We start from the raw sequence: 14,500 nt of genomic DNA on the forward strand, positions 1-14,500 counted from the left end.
ACCTGGAATGCAGAGGTTGCAGTGAGCTGAGATGGCACCACTGCACTCTAGCATGGGCAACAGAGTGAGACTCCATCTATTTTTTTTTTTTTCTTTAAGGCAGGGTTTCACCATGTTGGCCAGGCTGGTCTTGAACTCCTGACCTCAGGTGATCTGCCCACCTCAGCCTCCCAGAGTGCTAGGATTACAGGTGTGAGCCACCACGCCTGGCGAGACTCCATCTAAAAAAAAAAAAAAAATTATGTTAAGACTCAGTTGTTTGCAAAATAGATTTTAGTCTTATACTTGGCCTGATTATTTGCATAAAGTGCAGCAAGAATAATTATTTCTCTATATAGGCCTTTTGGACTGGCTTTGATGGAACTTTTTTCTACAAGGAATATCAGATAAGACCTTTTAAAGCTTATCCCAGCCTTCGGTTTGTATCCTTAAACACCTGTGAGTTATGTGATCATCTCCTCTTATGGTCCTAAGATAAACTTGGAGCTACTAGGCCTGTTAGAAAGTGACGGTTTTTACTGAGCACAGGTCAGGAACCCTGTAAAGGGACTACATAGACAAGGATATGAGGCCATTTTTTTTTTTTTCCAAAGGGCTTTTATGGGCTGTGCAAATAGAAATTGACTCCTTTTTGACTGAAAGAGAAGCATATCTTTCAGTCAAAGCCTTGGTAAAACAACCAGTTTCTCCAATTGTGCCCTGTTGCAAAAGGAAAATGGATTCTTATTGCACCGATGCAAACAACTATATTGCCATAAGTTAAGAATACTCACAGATAATTTCCAAATTCTGGAGAAGCCAGGCAGAGAGAGACAAATGTGCTCCAAATTTTGTTCACAGTAGTATAACTTACTCAATTATTAAAGGCAGTAAATAGTTCAAAATAAATTTCCTTGACTCTGAAAAACAAAGATCAGTAATATTCTAAGCAAAAGTAAAAAGGATTGGTTCAGCTTTCTGAGTTCAGTCAATTTAGTTCTTGATTTGCTTGATATTTATGAACATTTCAGCTCACTATGAGTCCTGTACATTTTTCCTTTATTCCAAGGTTACAGTTACCAAAGTCATCAGAAACCTGCATGTCGACAGCACTTGTTAAAGTTCTATAGCTCATTATAAACCATCTTTTGAAAAGGGTTAAAACAAGACAACAATTGTCTATGAATAACAAAATGTCCAGGGTAGTTACAGGTAGAAACCCAATTGACAAAGAAGTTTGATTATCTCAGACATTAGAATTTTAGAAATCCCGTACAAATTTGGAACATATATTAGCATGATTCACAAAAATATAACTTAAAGAATAATGGGGCTGGGTATGGTGGCTCACACCTGTAATCCCAGCACTTTGGGAAGCTGAGGCAGGGGCATCATGGGGTTGGGATATTGAGACCAGCATGGCCAACATGGTGAAACCATGTCTCTATTAAAAATACAAAAAAAATTAGCCAGGCATGGTGGTACACATCTGTAATCCTAACTACTCTGGAGGCTGAGGCAGGAGAATCACTTGAACCCAGGAGGTGGAGGTTACAGTGAGCTGAGATCATGCCACTGCACTCCAGCCTGGGCAACAGAGCGGGACTCAAAAAAACCAAAAAACCCAAAACTTGGGCCAGGCACAGTAGCTCACAGCTGTTAGCCCAGCACTCTGGGAGGCCAAGGCTGGTGGATCACCTGAGGTCAGGCGTTCAAGACCAGCCTGGTCAACATTGTGAAACCCCATCTCTACTAAAATACACAAAACTTAGCTGGGTGTGGTGGTGCACCCCTGTAGTCCCAGCTACTTGGGAGGCTGAGGCAGAAGAACTGCTTGAACCCAGGAGGTGGAGATTGCAGTGAGCCGAGATCACGCCACTGCGCTACAGCCTAGGCAACAGTGTGAGACTCTGTCTCAAAGGAAAAAAAAGAAAAATTAGCTAGGTGTGGTGACGCATGCCTGTAATCCCAGCTACTTGGGAGGCCAAGGCAGGAGAATTGCTTGAACCTGGGAGGCAGAGGTTGCAGTGAGCTGAGATTATGCCACTGTATTCCAGCCTGTGCAACAGAGTGAGACTCTCTCAAAAAAAAGAAAAGAAAAGAAAAGAAAACTGAATGTCATTTTGACAATCTTGTGTACCTAAACATGTCAACTAACCCTGTTTACCTTTCTCTTCTGGACCCTCTAGGGGGCCTTTTAGAGCCTCTGAAAAACCAGGTGTCAGGAAAGATAATTTTGAAATGGAAGTTTGATTTGAGGAAGCCTGTTAAATACATTAGTGGTTTAAAACACTTGATGTTATGAAATAGAATTCCAGATTTCCATGAATTATTTATTTTGCCAAAATGAATCAGAAATTTTAAAGAAGCAAAATCTTTTTATAACCCTTTACAAATTTTGCTAAAGAGCTGATTAGTGCCTTAAGAAAATTTTGCCGTGCTTTTATTTCAATGCTCAATTTATAGAAAAACCACATAATACCCTTTTGAATTTGAATGTTCACACACATAATTTCTTTTGCAAGGTTTCTTCTGCAAGATTAATTTTAACCTTCCAGAATCTGTTTAAACCTTTAGCTTACCTTATCTAATTTAAAATAATTTTTTAACCCTAAGAAAAAATTTACATTTCCATGCCTTCTTAAAGCCTTTTACTAAAAAACACATTTTATGACTGGGTGAGTTGGCTCACACCTCTAATCTCAGCACTTTGGGAGGCCGAGGCGGGCAGATTGCCTAAGCTCAGGAGTTTGAGACCAACCTGGGCAACATGGTGAAACCCCGTCTCTACTAAAATACAAAAAAATTAGCCAGCTGTGGCAGCCTGTGCTTGTAGTCCTAGCTACTCGGGAGGCTGAGGCAGGAGAATTGCAAGAACCTGGGAGGTGGAGGTTGCAGTGAGCCGAGATGGCGCCACTGCACTCCAGCCTGGATCACAGAGTGAGACTCTGTCTCAAAAACAAACAAAAAAACAAGAAAACCCCATATTTTACTGTTCTTACATACCTTGCATGCAAATCTATTTTCAGTAGTTTCAATTATACGTTATAATGGTAACTCCTAGCAATTTTAACTTTAATGTAAAACCTGGTAAGTTGTTTTAATTGTGTGCTAGGTACCGCCAAAGTTTGACTCCTTCCAGCATAATTAAGGGTGTGGTTAGTTCCATATATCCCCAGGCCTTATCAATTGTAAAGCTGGCAAGTCAGATAGTTCTTAAAACTCAAAAAGCAGTTTATAACCATAAAACATTTAGCAAGACTAGTACCAAGCCTGCATAATTTAGTCCACCTACTTACATTTTGGTGACATCTGCTTTTTACCAATAATCTTTTTTTTTTTTTTTTTTTTTTTTTGAGACGGAGTTTCGCTCTTGTTACCCAGGCTGGAGTGCAATGGCGCGACCTCGGCTCACCGCAACCTCCGCCTCCCGGGTTCGGGCAATTCTCCTGACTCAGCCTCCTGAGTAGCTGGGACTACAGGCACGCGCCACCATGCCCAGCTAATTTTTTGTAGTTTTAGTAGAGACGGGGTTTCACCATGTTGACCAGGATGGTCTCGATCTCTTGACCTCGTGATCCACCCGCCTCGGCCTCCCAGAGTGCTGGGATTACAGGCTTGAGCCACCGCGCCCGGTCCCTTTACCAATAATCTTTAAGGATGTTTTTATTTCTCAAAGATGGAAGTCACGTGAACTGAAAGGTACCATATCTTTTATCTTCCCTTTAAAAAATATTTGATCTGGCCGGGTGTGGTGGCTCAAGCCTGTAATCCCAGCACTCTGGGAGGCCGAGGCGGGTGGATCACGAGGTCAAGAGATCGAGACCATCCTGGTCAACATGGTGAAACCCTGTCTCTACTAAAAATACAAAAAATTAGCTGGGCATGGTGGCGCGTGCCTGTAATCCCAGCTACTCAGGAGGCTGAGGCAGGAGAATTGCCCGAACCCGGGAGGCGGAAGTTGCGGTGAGCCGAGGTCGCGCCATTGCACTTCAGCCTGGGTAACAAGAGCGAAAGTCCATCTCAAAAAAAAAAGAAAAAAAAAATTTGATCCAAGCACTTGTCTTCCTTTAGGCCGATTAATTAGAGCTTTTTTTTTTTGAGACAGAGTCTCGTTCTGCTGCCCAGGCTGGAGGCAGTGGCGAGATTTTGGCTCAATGCATTTTCTACCTCCTGGGTTCAAGGAATTCTCCTGCTTTGGCCTCTTGAATAGCTGGGACTACAGGTGCATGTCACCACTCCCAGCTAATTTTTGTATTTTTAGTAGAGACGGAGTTTCACCATGTTGGCCAAGCTGGTCTTGATCTCTTGACTCTCAAATGATCTGCCCACTGTGGCCTCAAAAAGTGCTGGGATTATTATAGGCATGTTCCACCATACGCAGCCTTAGAGCTCTTTTTATGGACATCATGTACATAACACATAAATAGCTACACAGACAGGCAGAAGAAAACTCAGTCCCCATAAGGTCCTTTTTCACAACCAAAACTTTACAGAGAATATAAACAGGGATCCTTATCATTCTTAGCCTAGTAAAAATGTCTTCAAAAAGGAAAAAAATAAAACTGGTTTAAAAGTTAACTGCTGATGAGGTGAATAAAAAAGGATGCCTCTTATTCTTTTTTTTTTTTTTAGGTGACCTCTGCTCACAGATGCCTCTTATTCTTAATCAAATGGTTCCTCTACCAGGGAGAAGCTTAATTACTGTCCAAGGAGTTGAACCCCTTGGCCAGGAAAGGGGAAGATGCTGTGGACATGTGACATTCTCCAGCTCCAGTGGGAGAGGAGAGGGAGTGAGGAGCTGTGGCTTGCCAATTCTTCCTGAAAAAGGAAGGGAAAGTTCATGGAAAGGCCGCTGACCCCAGGGAGCAACCGGGGTGGGAACATGGTTTCCCTACCCTCAGAAGTCCACACATGAAAAGGCTTAGAAATGACAGTGAGAAGTTTTGAGTCACCATTTCACTCATCCCTTCTCAAGCCCCACACTGGGCGCCAAAGCCCTTAGGACTTTCCCCTTAGTTCAGCTAAGAGCCAGGTCCTTGTCACATGGCCACGAAATACTAAGAGTGGAATTTATTGGGCAAAAAGAAAAAAAGGGAAACAGGGATCTCCCCAAAGCCAGAGTGCTTCCTGCCTTTCAGACTGAATCCCAGGTTCCACCCAGGAAAAGGAGGGGCCAGGCTACTCCCCCAGCAAAAGGCACAAATTTCCTAAGGCTCAACCCCAATGTGTATTCCTCCCAGCACAGTGTAGGAGGTTCTGCCAGGGAATCCTTCCCACCTTGCTGTCTTAGCACTTTGGGAGGCCGAGGTGGGAGAACTGCATAAGCCCAGGAGTTCCAGATCAGCCTGGGCAACATAACGAGACCTTTGCCTCTACAAAAAAAGTATAAAAATTCAGTGGGGTGTGGTGGCATGCACCTGTAGTCCCAGCTCCTTGGGGGCTGAGGCGAGAGGATTGCTTGAGCTTGGGAGGTTGAGGTTGCAGTGAGCCCTGATCATGCCCAATGCACTCCAGCCTGGGTGAGAGAGTGAGACCCTGTCTCCAAAACAAAAGGTTTAACTACATATCAAAGTGAAGAGGAAGGATTAATAAATACAAGTTTTCTCAAGGAAATGTCCTAGGAAAAGGGAAGACAGGTAAGATCTCTCTCTTTTGCCAAAAGAGAAGGTTCAATCTTATTTTTTTACATTTACACACTCTTCCTTATGGGCAAAATGGATATATGATGTAAGATTCACCAATGAAGAGAAACTACATCCAATAAAGAGGAGACCAAGACATATCTGGGAGGGTGAGTCAGGGGTTCCAGGAAGCAGGGGAGGAATCATGTTGGTCTATCTTTGGCCATCTATTTTTCTTCTCACAAAGCAGTAGAGACTTGGGACTAGGAGCAATATAGGCAGAAACACCCATCAGGCAAGGCATTCCTGGCAGGCAGAGAGAAACTGCCCACTCATCAGGATGCTGACTCTCCTACTCTACCCTCTGCTGTGGTCAAAAGATAGCCACAAGGGTCCTCCCATTTCTGTGGCAGAGTATGGAGAGGGCATAACTGGATAGCGGAATAAAACTCCCGTGCACAGTGCTGCCTTAGAGCCAATAACAGTTGCTCGCCAGTGGTATGAAGCCTTCTTGTGCCTAGGGCTGAACTACTGGATGGACACAGTGTGTATGGGAAGGGGAGTCATCCTCAGAAGGGGAAGGTAAGATACTCTTCCAGGATTAGGCTCACCTTTCCCATCCTCGGAGGGGGTCTGGGGATGGAAGGTTTTACCACTTTGGGCATGGTATACACTCTACCAGCAGAAAAGGGAATTAATTGGAGATTATTTGGATAGACTGATGGCCTTAAAGGAAACTGGGTATTATCTTGCTGTCAGGGGAGGAGAGACACCTTCACTAACAGTTCTGAGCAGATGCAACAGCAGGACAGACCAGAAGTGTGACCTAAGTCAGGCTGCCCCAGGGAGACTGCTGTCGGACCGACTGTACTTATGGGACTCTTATTGAGGGGGTCCAGGCATTCAAGGGCTTGAGCTTTCCAGAAAGTTCCCCACCAACGCTTTAAAAATGTATTCCTTGCAGCCTTACGCTCTTGCAGTTCCAATATAGCATTTGGTGTTTAAAGCCAAACTACATTATAATTGATTCGCCATCACCCAGCTTTATATTGAACACTTTAACCCGGCAACGAAGAAAAGACTCATTAAAGGACAGCATTTATAAAATGCTTCCAAGCACCTCTGCTGAACTCGAAGGGAAAATAAAAGGGACTGTTCATTTGCTGGGCAAAGGAGAACAGCGCCACTAAGAGGTTTTCCACTGAGCAATTCCTGTCTTTGTCAATTATACACACTAATTAGCAACTTTTTTGGAGACATGGGCCCTCTCAAACTCCCCAGAATGCTTTGAAACTTAGCTCCAGAAACGTAAAAAGAAAACTCTAAGTCTTTTGGAATTAATATCAGATGCTTCATAGATCCTTATTAAGTATTCACCAAAAGAAAAATCCCCCGTTTCTGGTACTCCAATCTCACGCCCTTAGAATTCTCCTACGACTTGTTCCCTTGAACAACGTTCCCTAATTCCCAAACTCAGATTCGGCCGGGACGCCAAGTCTGAGCTGTGGTAACGCTGGGAAGGCCTCTTTCATCAGTAAAACAGATGCCTTTATGGAAGTGGTAGGCAGTCTACGCATGAAAGGTGGCTTGGCTTCGCTCTTTTTTGGTTTTCTCTAGGTTGTCTGGATGAGGAAAAAACATTCGCTTCGTCCCTCGGAGTTCGGTCCTTGGGCAATTGCACATGCGCAAAGGCGAACTAGGCGCGCACTGGCGCGTCCGTGGAGAGGGCCGGGGCGGGGCGAGAGAAGGCCCGCTCCTCCCATTCGTCTCACTCTTAACTCCTTGCTATCCTTCCGCAGAGCTTCCTCTTCTTTACCTCTGACCTCGGAAAGAAGGGGGCGGGGCCATGGGGGGGCGGAAGTCGCGGTGCATTGTGGGTTCTTCTGGAGCTGTGCAGTTGATCCTGAATGAAAGTGGCGCGCCGCCCCTGACGTTTCCTCGATTGGAGCGGCTGGAATTCGGATTACCGCTGCGATTCGAGTGTCGGACCCTGGTGCGCACCTGACCGCGGGGAGGCTGCTGGAAAGGCGCGGCGAACGTTGGTGAAGGAGGGCAGTTCTGCGCGGCCCCAAGACATGGCTCACAACAAGATCCCGCCGCGGTGGCTGAACTGTCCGCGGCGCGGCCAGCCGGTGGCAGGTAACCTGGACTGGGGGGTGTTCGAATCCCCACACTCCGACGTGCCCGGGGGTGGGACGACTGTGGAGCTCAGGTTTCGGTGGTTCTGTGCCGGTTAGTGGTGTTTCAGGAGCGGGATATGCTCCGTCGGACTAAGCTTCGTGTACGAATGTTTGGGAACATGAACGTGAGGGGATGGTCGGCGGATGGGTGGCACTTGTCCTATTCCTGCAAGTCTAACTGTGCGAATGCGAAGGTAGACAGGAGGTTGGTGGCAGGAGGTGAGGATCCAGGAATACAGTGGGCGTACTTTGAGTCTTAGTAGTTTGCGAACGTTTTAGGGTTCGACCTTCCCCTCGAAAGAAGGGATGAGTGTCAGTCTTGAGATGGAGGAGGGTTAAGGAGGGGAAGGGGCGGTTCCCAACGGTGAAATGGGGTCAAGCAGACTGAGAATCTGGAGGGTATTTTTGTTTCGAATTTTTTTTTGTGAAACAGGGTCTCTGTCGCTCAGGCTGCAGCGCAATGGTACGATCACGACTCACTGCAACTCAGCCTCTCGGGCTCAAGCTATCCTCCCACCTCGGCCTCCCAAATAGCTGGGACTACAAGGTGCCTGCCACCGCACCCAGCTAATTTTTTGTTTATTTATTAAAAAAATATGTATATGTATATATATATATATTTATTTGAGATATAGTCTCGCTCTGTCGCCCATGCTGGAGTGCAGTGGCGTGATCTCGGCTCACTGCCTCAGCTTCCCAAGGAGCAGGTGCGTGCCACCACGCCTGGCTAATTTCTGTATTTTTAGTAGTAGAGACGGGGTTTCAACCATACTGGCTAGGTTGGCCTCCAGCTACTGGCCTCAAGTGTTCTGCCTGCCTCGGCCTCCCAAAGTGTTGGGATTATAGACGTGAGCCATCATGCCCGGACATAATTTTTTTTGTTTATTTTTTGTAGAGAGGAGTTTCACTATATTGCCCAGGCTGGTCTTGAACTTCTGGACTCAAGCGTTTCCCCCACTTCGGCCTCCCAAAGTGTTGGGATTACAGGCCCTAGCCCCCCTGCCCGGCCAGGTTTTTGTTTTTCTAAATCATTTTTCTTGCAGATTTTTTTCATCTTTATTGAGTTTGAGTACAATAAGCTTTAAAGCATACAGTTGGATAAATTTGACTATATATACACAAATACAGCTCTCTCCTGGGAAACTCCCCCATAAAACCATCACCCCTCAAAGTTTCCTCCTGCCCCTTTTTAAATCCCTCCCTGTTCGGCAGCCACTGACCTGCTTTCTATAATTGTAGATTAGTTTGCATTTTCTAGAATTTTTTTTTTTTTTTTTTTTTTGGAGACGGAGTTTCGCTCTTGTTACCCAGGCTGGAGTGCAATGGCGCGATCTCGGCTCACCGCAACCTCCGCCTCCTGGGTTCAAGCAATTCTCCTGCCTTAGCCTCCTGAGTAGCTGGGACTACAGGCACACGCCACCATGCCCAGCTAATTTTTTGTAGTTTTAGTAGAGACGGGGTTTCACCATATTGACCAGGATGGTCTCGATCTCTTGACCTCGTGATCCATCCGCCTCGGCCTCCCAAAGTGCTGGGATTACAGGCTTGAGCCACCGCGCCTGGCTAGAAATTTTTAAATAAATGGAAACATATAGTAAGTAGTTTTGGGGTGGAAGAAAGTGTGTGTGGCTTCTTTCACTCAGCGTAATTATTTTGATACTCATCCAGATAGTGCATCTATCAATAGTTTATTCCTTTTTATTGCAGAGTAGTAGTCCATTGTTCTGGGGGTACTACAATTTGCTTACCTGTTCATCTGTTGATGGCCATTTGGGTTGTTTCCAGGTTTTGGCTATTACAAATAAACTTGCTCTGAACATTCATGTACAATTCTTTGTATGGACATGTACTTTCATTTCTCTCATGTAAATCTCTAGGAGAGGAATGGCTGCATCATATGGTGGGTGTATGTTTTAAGAATTTTAAGAAACGGCCAACCTCTTTCCCAAAGTGGTAGCATTTGATAGTCCCACCATCAATGTATGAGAGTCTCATTTGCCCCACATCCTCTGCAACACTTGATATGATCAGTCTTTTTAATTTTAGCCATTGTAATAGATGGGTAGTGATATCTTATTTTGGTTCCAAGTTGAGCATCTTTTCATGTGCTTTTTGGCTATTCATACATCTTCTTTTGTGAAGTGTCCAAGTTTTTTGCTGATATTTAAGTAGTTTGAATTTCGTCTGTATACTCATGCATCACTTAGCTGATTTCATTGTTGTGTGAATATCATGAAGTGTATTTACACAATCCTCCATGGTATAACCATGGTGTAGCCAGTTGCTATGCCATATAGCCTAGGTGTGGTAGTATACCTGGGCTACAAAGCTGTGCAACATGTTACTGTCCTGAATACTTTAGTAATTTTAACACAGCGGTATTTGTGTATCTAAACATATGCAAACAGAAAAGGTATGGTAAAAATACTGTATAAAAGATAAGAAATGGGACTGGGTGTGGTAGCTTACACCTATAATCTCAGTTCTTTGGGAGCCTGAGGCAGGAGAATTGAGACCAGCCTGGGCAACATAGCAAGACCTGTTTCTACAACAAAATGAAACAATTAGCCAGGAGTGGTGGTGTGCCCAGCCACTCAGGAGGCTGAGGCAGGAGAATCTCTTGAGCCTAGGAGTTTGAGGCTGCAGTGAGCTATGACTGGCCACTGTATTCCAGCTGGGCAGATGACAGTGAGATCCTGTCTCTTAAAAAAAAAAAAAAAAAAAAGGCAAAAATTACCTGGGCGTGGCATAGTTTCTGCTGCTCTGGAGGCTGAGGCATGAGAATTGCTTGAATAGGGGAGGTGGAGGTTGCACTTAGCTGAGATCATGCCACTGCACTCTAGCCTGGGTGACAGAGCAAGACTGTCTCAAAACAAAAAAAATAAGACACACCCCTATATAAGTCAGTTCCAGTATAATCTTACAGACCATCATCATTTATTCAGCCTGTCCTTGACTGAAATGTCAACATGTGGGGCATGACTGTATTGTAAATACAAGTCATTTGTTGAATATGTGCTTTTGCAAATCCTTTCTCGTCTGTGGCTTGCCTTTTCATTCTCTTTTCTTTTGAAGGGTGAAAGTTTTAAAGTTTAACTAACTTTAACTAATTGCTTTTACCAAAGAATTTTTACCTTTACCAAAAATAAATCCCTTTATTTTGTTTCAAACCTAACTTTTAGTAAAGTTTTGAAACAAAAAATAAAGGGGTTTATAGTAAGCTACGGATACCCAATTATTTAAAATTATTGGAAGAGGAGATTCTTTGGTCACTTTTTGTTCAGGTTGTCTGATGCTTCTGGTTCATCAGCTTTTCTTTCCATTTTGTATAAAATCCTCATTTTGTATAAAGCTATATAAATAATAGATAAAAGTGTTATTGAAAGAAACGCAGTTTAGTCTAAGCAAGTGTGATTAGTGTGAAGACATCTTTTCAAGAAAAATGAAATAATGTTCTTCATGTTCTAACCATTTTTATATGCATTTTCAGTTGTAATGAAAACACTTATACTTGATAAAACTTGTGCTTTTTTCTTCAAATTGATCACAATTCTTTATAGTTGTCTTCATAGGTCTTACTCTCTAGGCATTTTGACTTCGTTTTCTGTACCATCTCCAACTTAGTATATAATCCTTATGATTTTTTCTGTATAGTTATGAACAAACCCCTAAACCTAGCTTTGCTTTAAAGGTTTGTGCATAACTTTCTAGAGAAAGCAGATATCTGGCTTCTTTTCTAGACTTGAAGCATATTTCCTGGATCCCTTCATTAGAGTTATTTGCTATGCTGATTTGTGAGGAAAACAAAATACTATAGAAGTTCTTGTAAAAGTGAACATTTGTGGGAAGTAGAAAAGTTCCTTTTTAAAGTTTCCTTTCTTGTTAAAGGATAAATCATAAGTGTGCTAATAATAACTCTTTGTTAAGCCCTATCCTATGTAGCTGTTAGACATGCCATGCTTACAGGCACGTAGTACAGTCTATGTCCTTGTGCTTTAACCGGTATATCTGTGCTGAACATGCTCACAGGCATGTCCCACCTCTCCCTTGCTTTTACTGGTTTAGAAAAGTTTTAAGTTGTTAGCCAATTGGGTTTTAGTTTAAATTGTAAGGTCTGGCTCTAGCCAACGGAAATCAAACACAGCAGTAAGGACAATCCCAAATGCATAAGGGATAAATTTGTGTGGTTTTCCTTTGTTCATTGTACTCTCGTGGCAAGATGGCTAGTGATAGTACTCTTCTTGCAGTCCAGGAAGTAAAAATTACGTTGCTGAAAGATCCTTTGTCTCAGTGCTAATTTTTCTTTGTGGCACTGAGCATCTGTTTCCAACAACATTTTTTATTTCTGATTAGAAAAACAGTTGTTGGGTGCAGTGTCTTTCGCCTGTAATCCCAGCACTTTGAGACGCCAAGGTAGGAGGATTATGAGCTCAGGAATTTGAGACCAGCTTGGGCAGCATGATGAAACCCCATGTCTACAAAAGAATACAAAAATTAACTAGGCTCGGTTGTGTGAGCCTGTAGTCCCGGCAAGCTAAGATTGCCCCATGGCACTCCAAGCCTGGGCAACAGGGCAAGATGCTATCTCAAAAAAAGAAAAAAAAAGAAAACCATTTTGCAAATTGGATTTTTTGAAAATCAGAATTTTAATATAACATTTGCAAGATAGCGATGACAAATAGAATAGTGACTTATCGTTAGATAAATGGGACAAATGTGGCACTAACTGTGGGTAGATAGCACTATGCTAAGCTCCAGGCAGTTTTATACATAACTCTCTAAGAAATGGAGTTGTATGCCCTCTGGCCCCCCACTTTGCTGGGAATTAAGAGAGTCAGGAGTAAAAAGTTTTTCTTTTTTATTGTATTGGAATATTTTGGCCCCCAAAACTAGACTGTTAATTATCGTGACTGAGTCACTAAACTTACCTATCTGATTAACTGTGGTCCCTGGGGAGAACCCCTCCAGACAACCAAACTGGGTTGGCTCGTGATGCTTATTAGAAAGGAAAGTAAATATTATGTAGAATTCTTGATAAATTTCTCTGAATTTTCTCCTGTTTTTTTGAGATGGACTCTCACTTCGCTGGGCAGGCTACAGTGCAGTGGCACAGCTCATTGCAGCCTCGACTTCCTGAGCTCAAGCAATCCCCCTGCCTCAGCCCACCAAGTAGCTCCAACTACTCGTGCAAGCCACAACGCCCAGCTAATTTTTTGTAGAGATGGGGTTTCGCCATTTTGCTCAGGTTGGTCTTGAACTCCTGAGCTCAAGTGATCTACCCACCTCGGTCTCCCAAAGTGCTGGGATTATAGGCATGAGCCACTGCACCTAGCCAGTTTCTCTGAATTGTCCTAAATTCTCTCTCTGTGTCTTGGAAGTGTTTATGCCACATTATGTCTTTGGGAGGTGCAGGATTAGCAATATTTTACAGTAGGAGAGGAAGATACACTAGGTATATTCTTGGGAACTTTAGTGAGAAATAGGAATTACGCACACATTTCTGTTTTTTACTATTTTTTTCTAATTTTTTTAGATTATAAAATTAATTTGTACTTAAGCTGGGTGTGGTGGCTGATGCCTGTAATCCTAGCATTTTGGGAAGCTGAGGCGGGAGGATCACTTGAGGCCAGGAGTTCAAGACTATCCTGGCCAACGTGGTGAAACCCTGTCTCTACTAAAAACACAAAAAGTAGCCGGGCATGGTGGTGCACACCTGTAGTCCCAGCTACTTGGGAGGCTGAGGCAGGAGAATCACTTGAACTCGGGAGGCAGAGGTTGCAGTGAGCTGAGATTGTGCCACTACACTCCAGCTTGGGTGACACTGAGACTCCATCTCAAAAAAAAAAAAAGTAATTTGTACTTATTGTGTAATAGTGTTCTCTAGAGGGACAGAACTAATAGGATACACACACACACACACATACACACACACACGTATACATACATACACACATACATGTCAAGGGGAGTTTATTAAAAAACTATTAACTCACACAATCACAAGGCCCCACAATAGGCTGTTTGCAAACTGAGGAACAAGGAGAGCCAGTCTGAATCCCAAAACTGAAGAACTTGGAGTCCGGTGTTCGAGGACAGGAAGTATACAGCACAGGACAAAGATGTAGGCTGGGAGCCTAGCCCGGTCAAGTCTTTTCATGTTTTTCTGCCTGCTTTATATTGTAGTCACATTGGCAGCTGATTAGATGGTGCCCACCCAGATTAAGGGTGCGTTTCCCTTTTCCAGCCCGCTGACTCAAATGTTAATCTTCTTTGGCAACACCCTCCAGACCCAGGTTCAATGCTTTGCAGTCCTTCAATCTGATCAAGTTGACACTCAGTATTAACCACCACAGTAATTTCTTTGATATTTTGCATATTGAGGAAAATGTTATGGCTGTTCAAATTTTTTATTGTAAATATCAGGATTCACTTTACTATTACTATAAGTTCATAATTTTCCTGAATTAGAAAGAAATGGTACTAACTACATATAATCTGTTCCCCTGTGAAGTCACCTTCTCTACTGAAACCAGACTGGCACTGAGAGAGAGCCCCTGGAAACAAGGCCAAGCTTTATTTTCTGAAGAATTCTTTTTTCTTCCTTCTGAGTTAATAGATTTCAGGTGGCCGGGAGCGGTGGCTCAAGCCTGTAATCCCAGCACTTTGGGAGGCCGAGGCGGGTGGATCACGAGGTCAAGAGATCGAGACCATCCTGGT

At 43.5% G+C, this 14,500-nt stretch overlaps 1 protein-coding gene across 1 annotated transcript in view; it reads left to right on the forward strand.

Annotated features, from left to right (window-relative positions):
- Positions 1 to 7,364: 7,364 nt before the first annotated feature.
- Positions 7,365 to 14,500, forward strand: part of RNGTT (RNA guanylyltransferase and 5'-phosphatase) — a 347,127-nt gene continuing 339,991 nt past the window's right edge. The window contains exon 1 of the mRNA XM_017506810.2: positions 7,365 to 7,742. Within this exon, the coding sequence (XP_017362299.1) occupies positions 7,679 to 7,742 (64 nt within the window). The 5' untranslated portion in view covers positions 7,365 to 7,678. The remainder of the gene's footprint in view (positions 7,743 to 14,500) is intronic.

The sequence above is a fragment of the Cebus imitator genome, unplaced genomic scaffold (genome assembly GCF_001604975.1).
Source record: "Cebus imitator isolate Cc_AM_T3 unplaced genomic scaffold, Cebus_imitator-1.0 Scaffold359, whole genome shotgun sequence".
NCBI classification, from domain to species: domain Eukaryota; kingdom Metazoa; phylum Chordata; class Mammalia; order Primates; family Cebidae; genus Cebus; species Cebus imitator.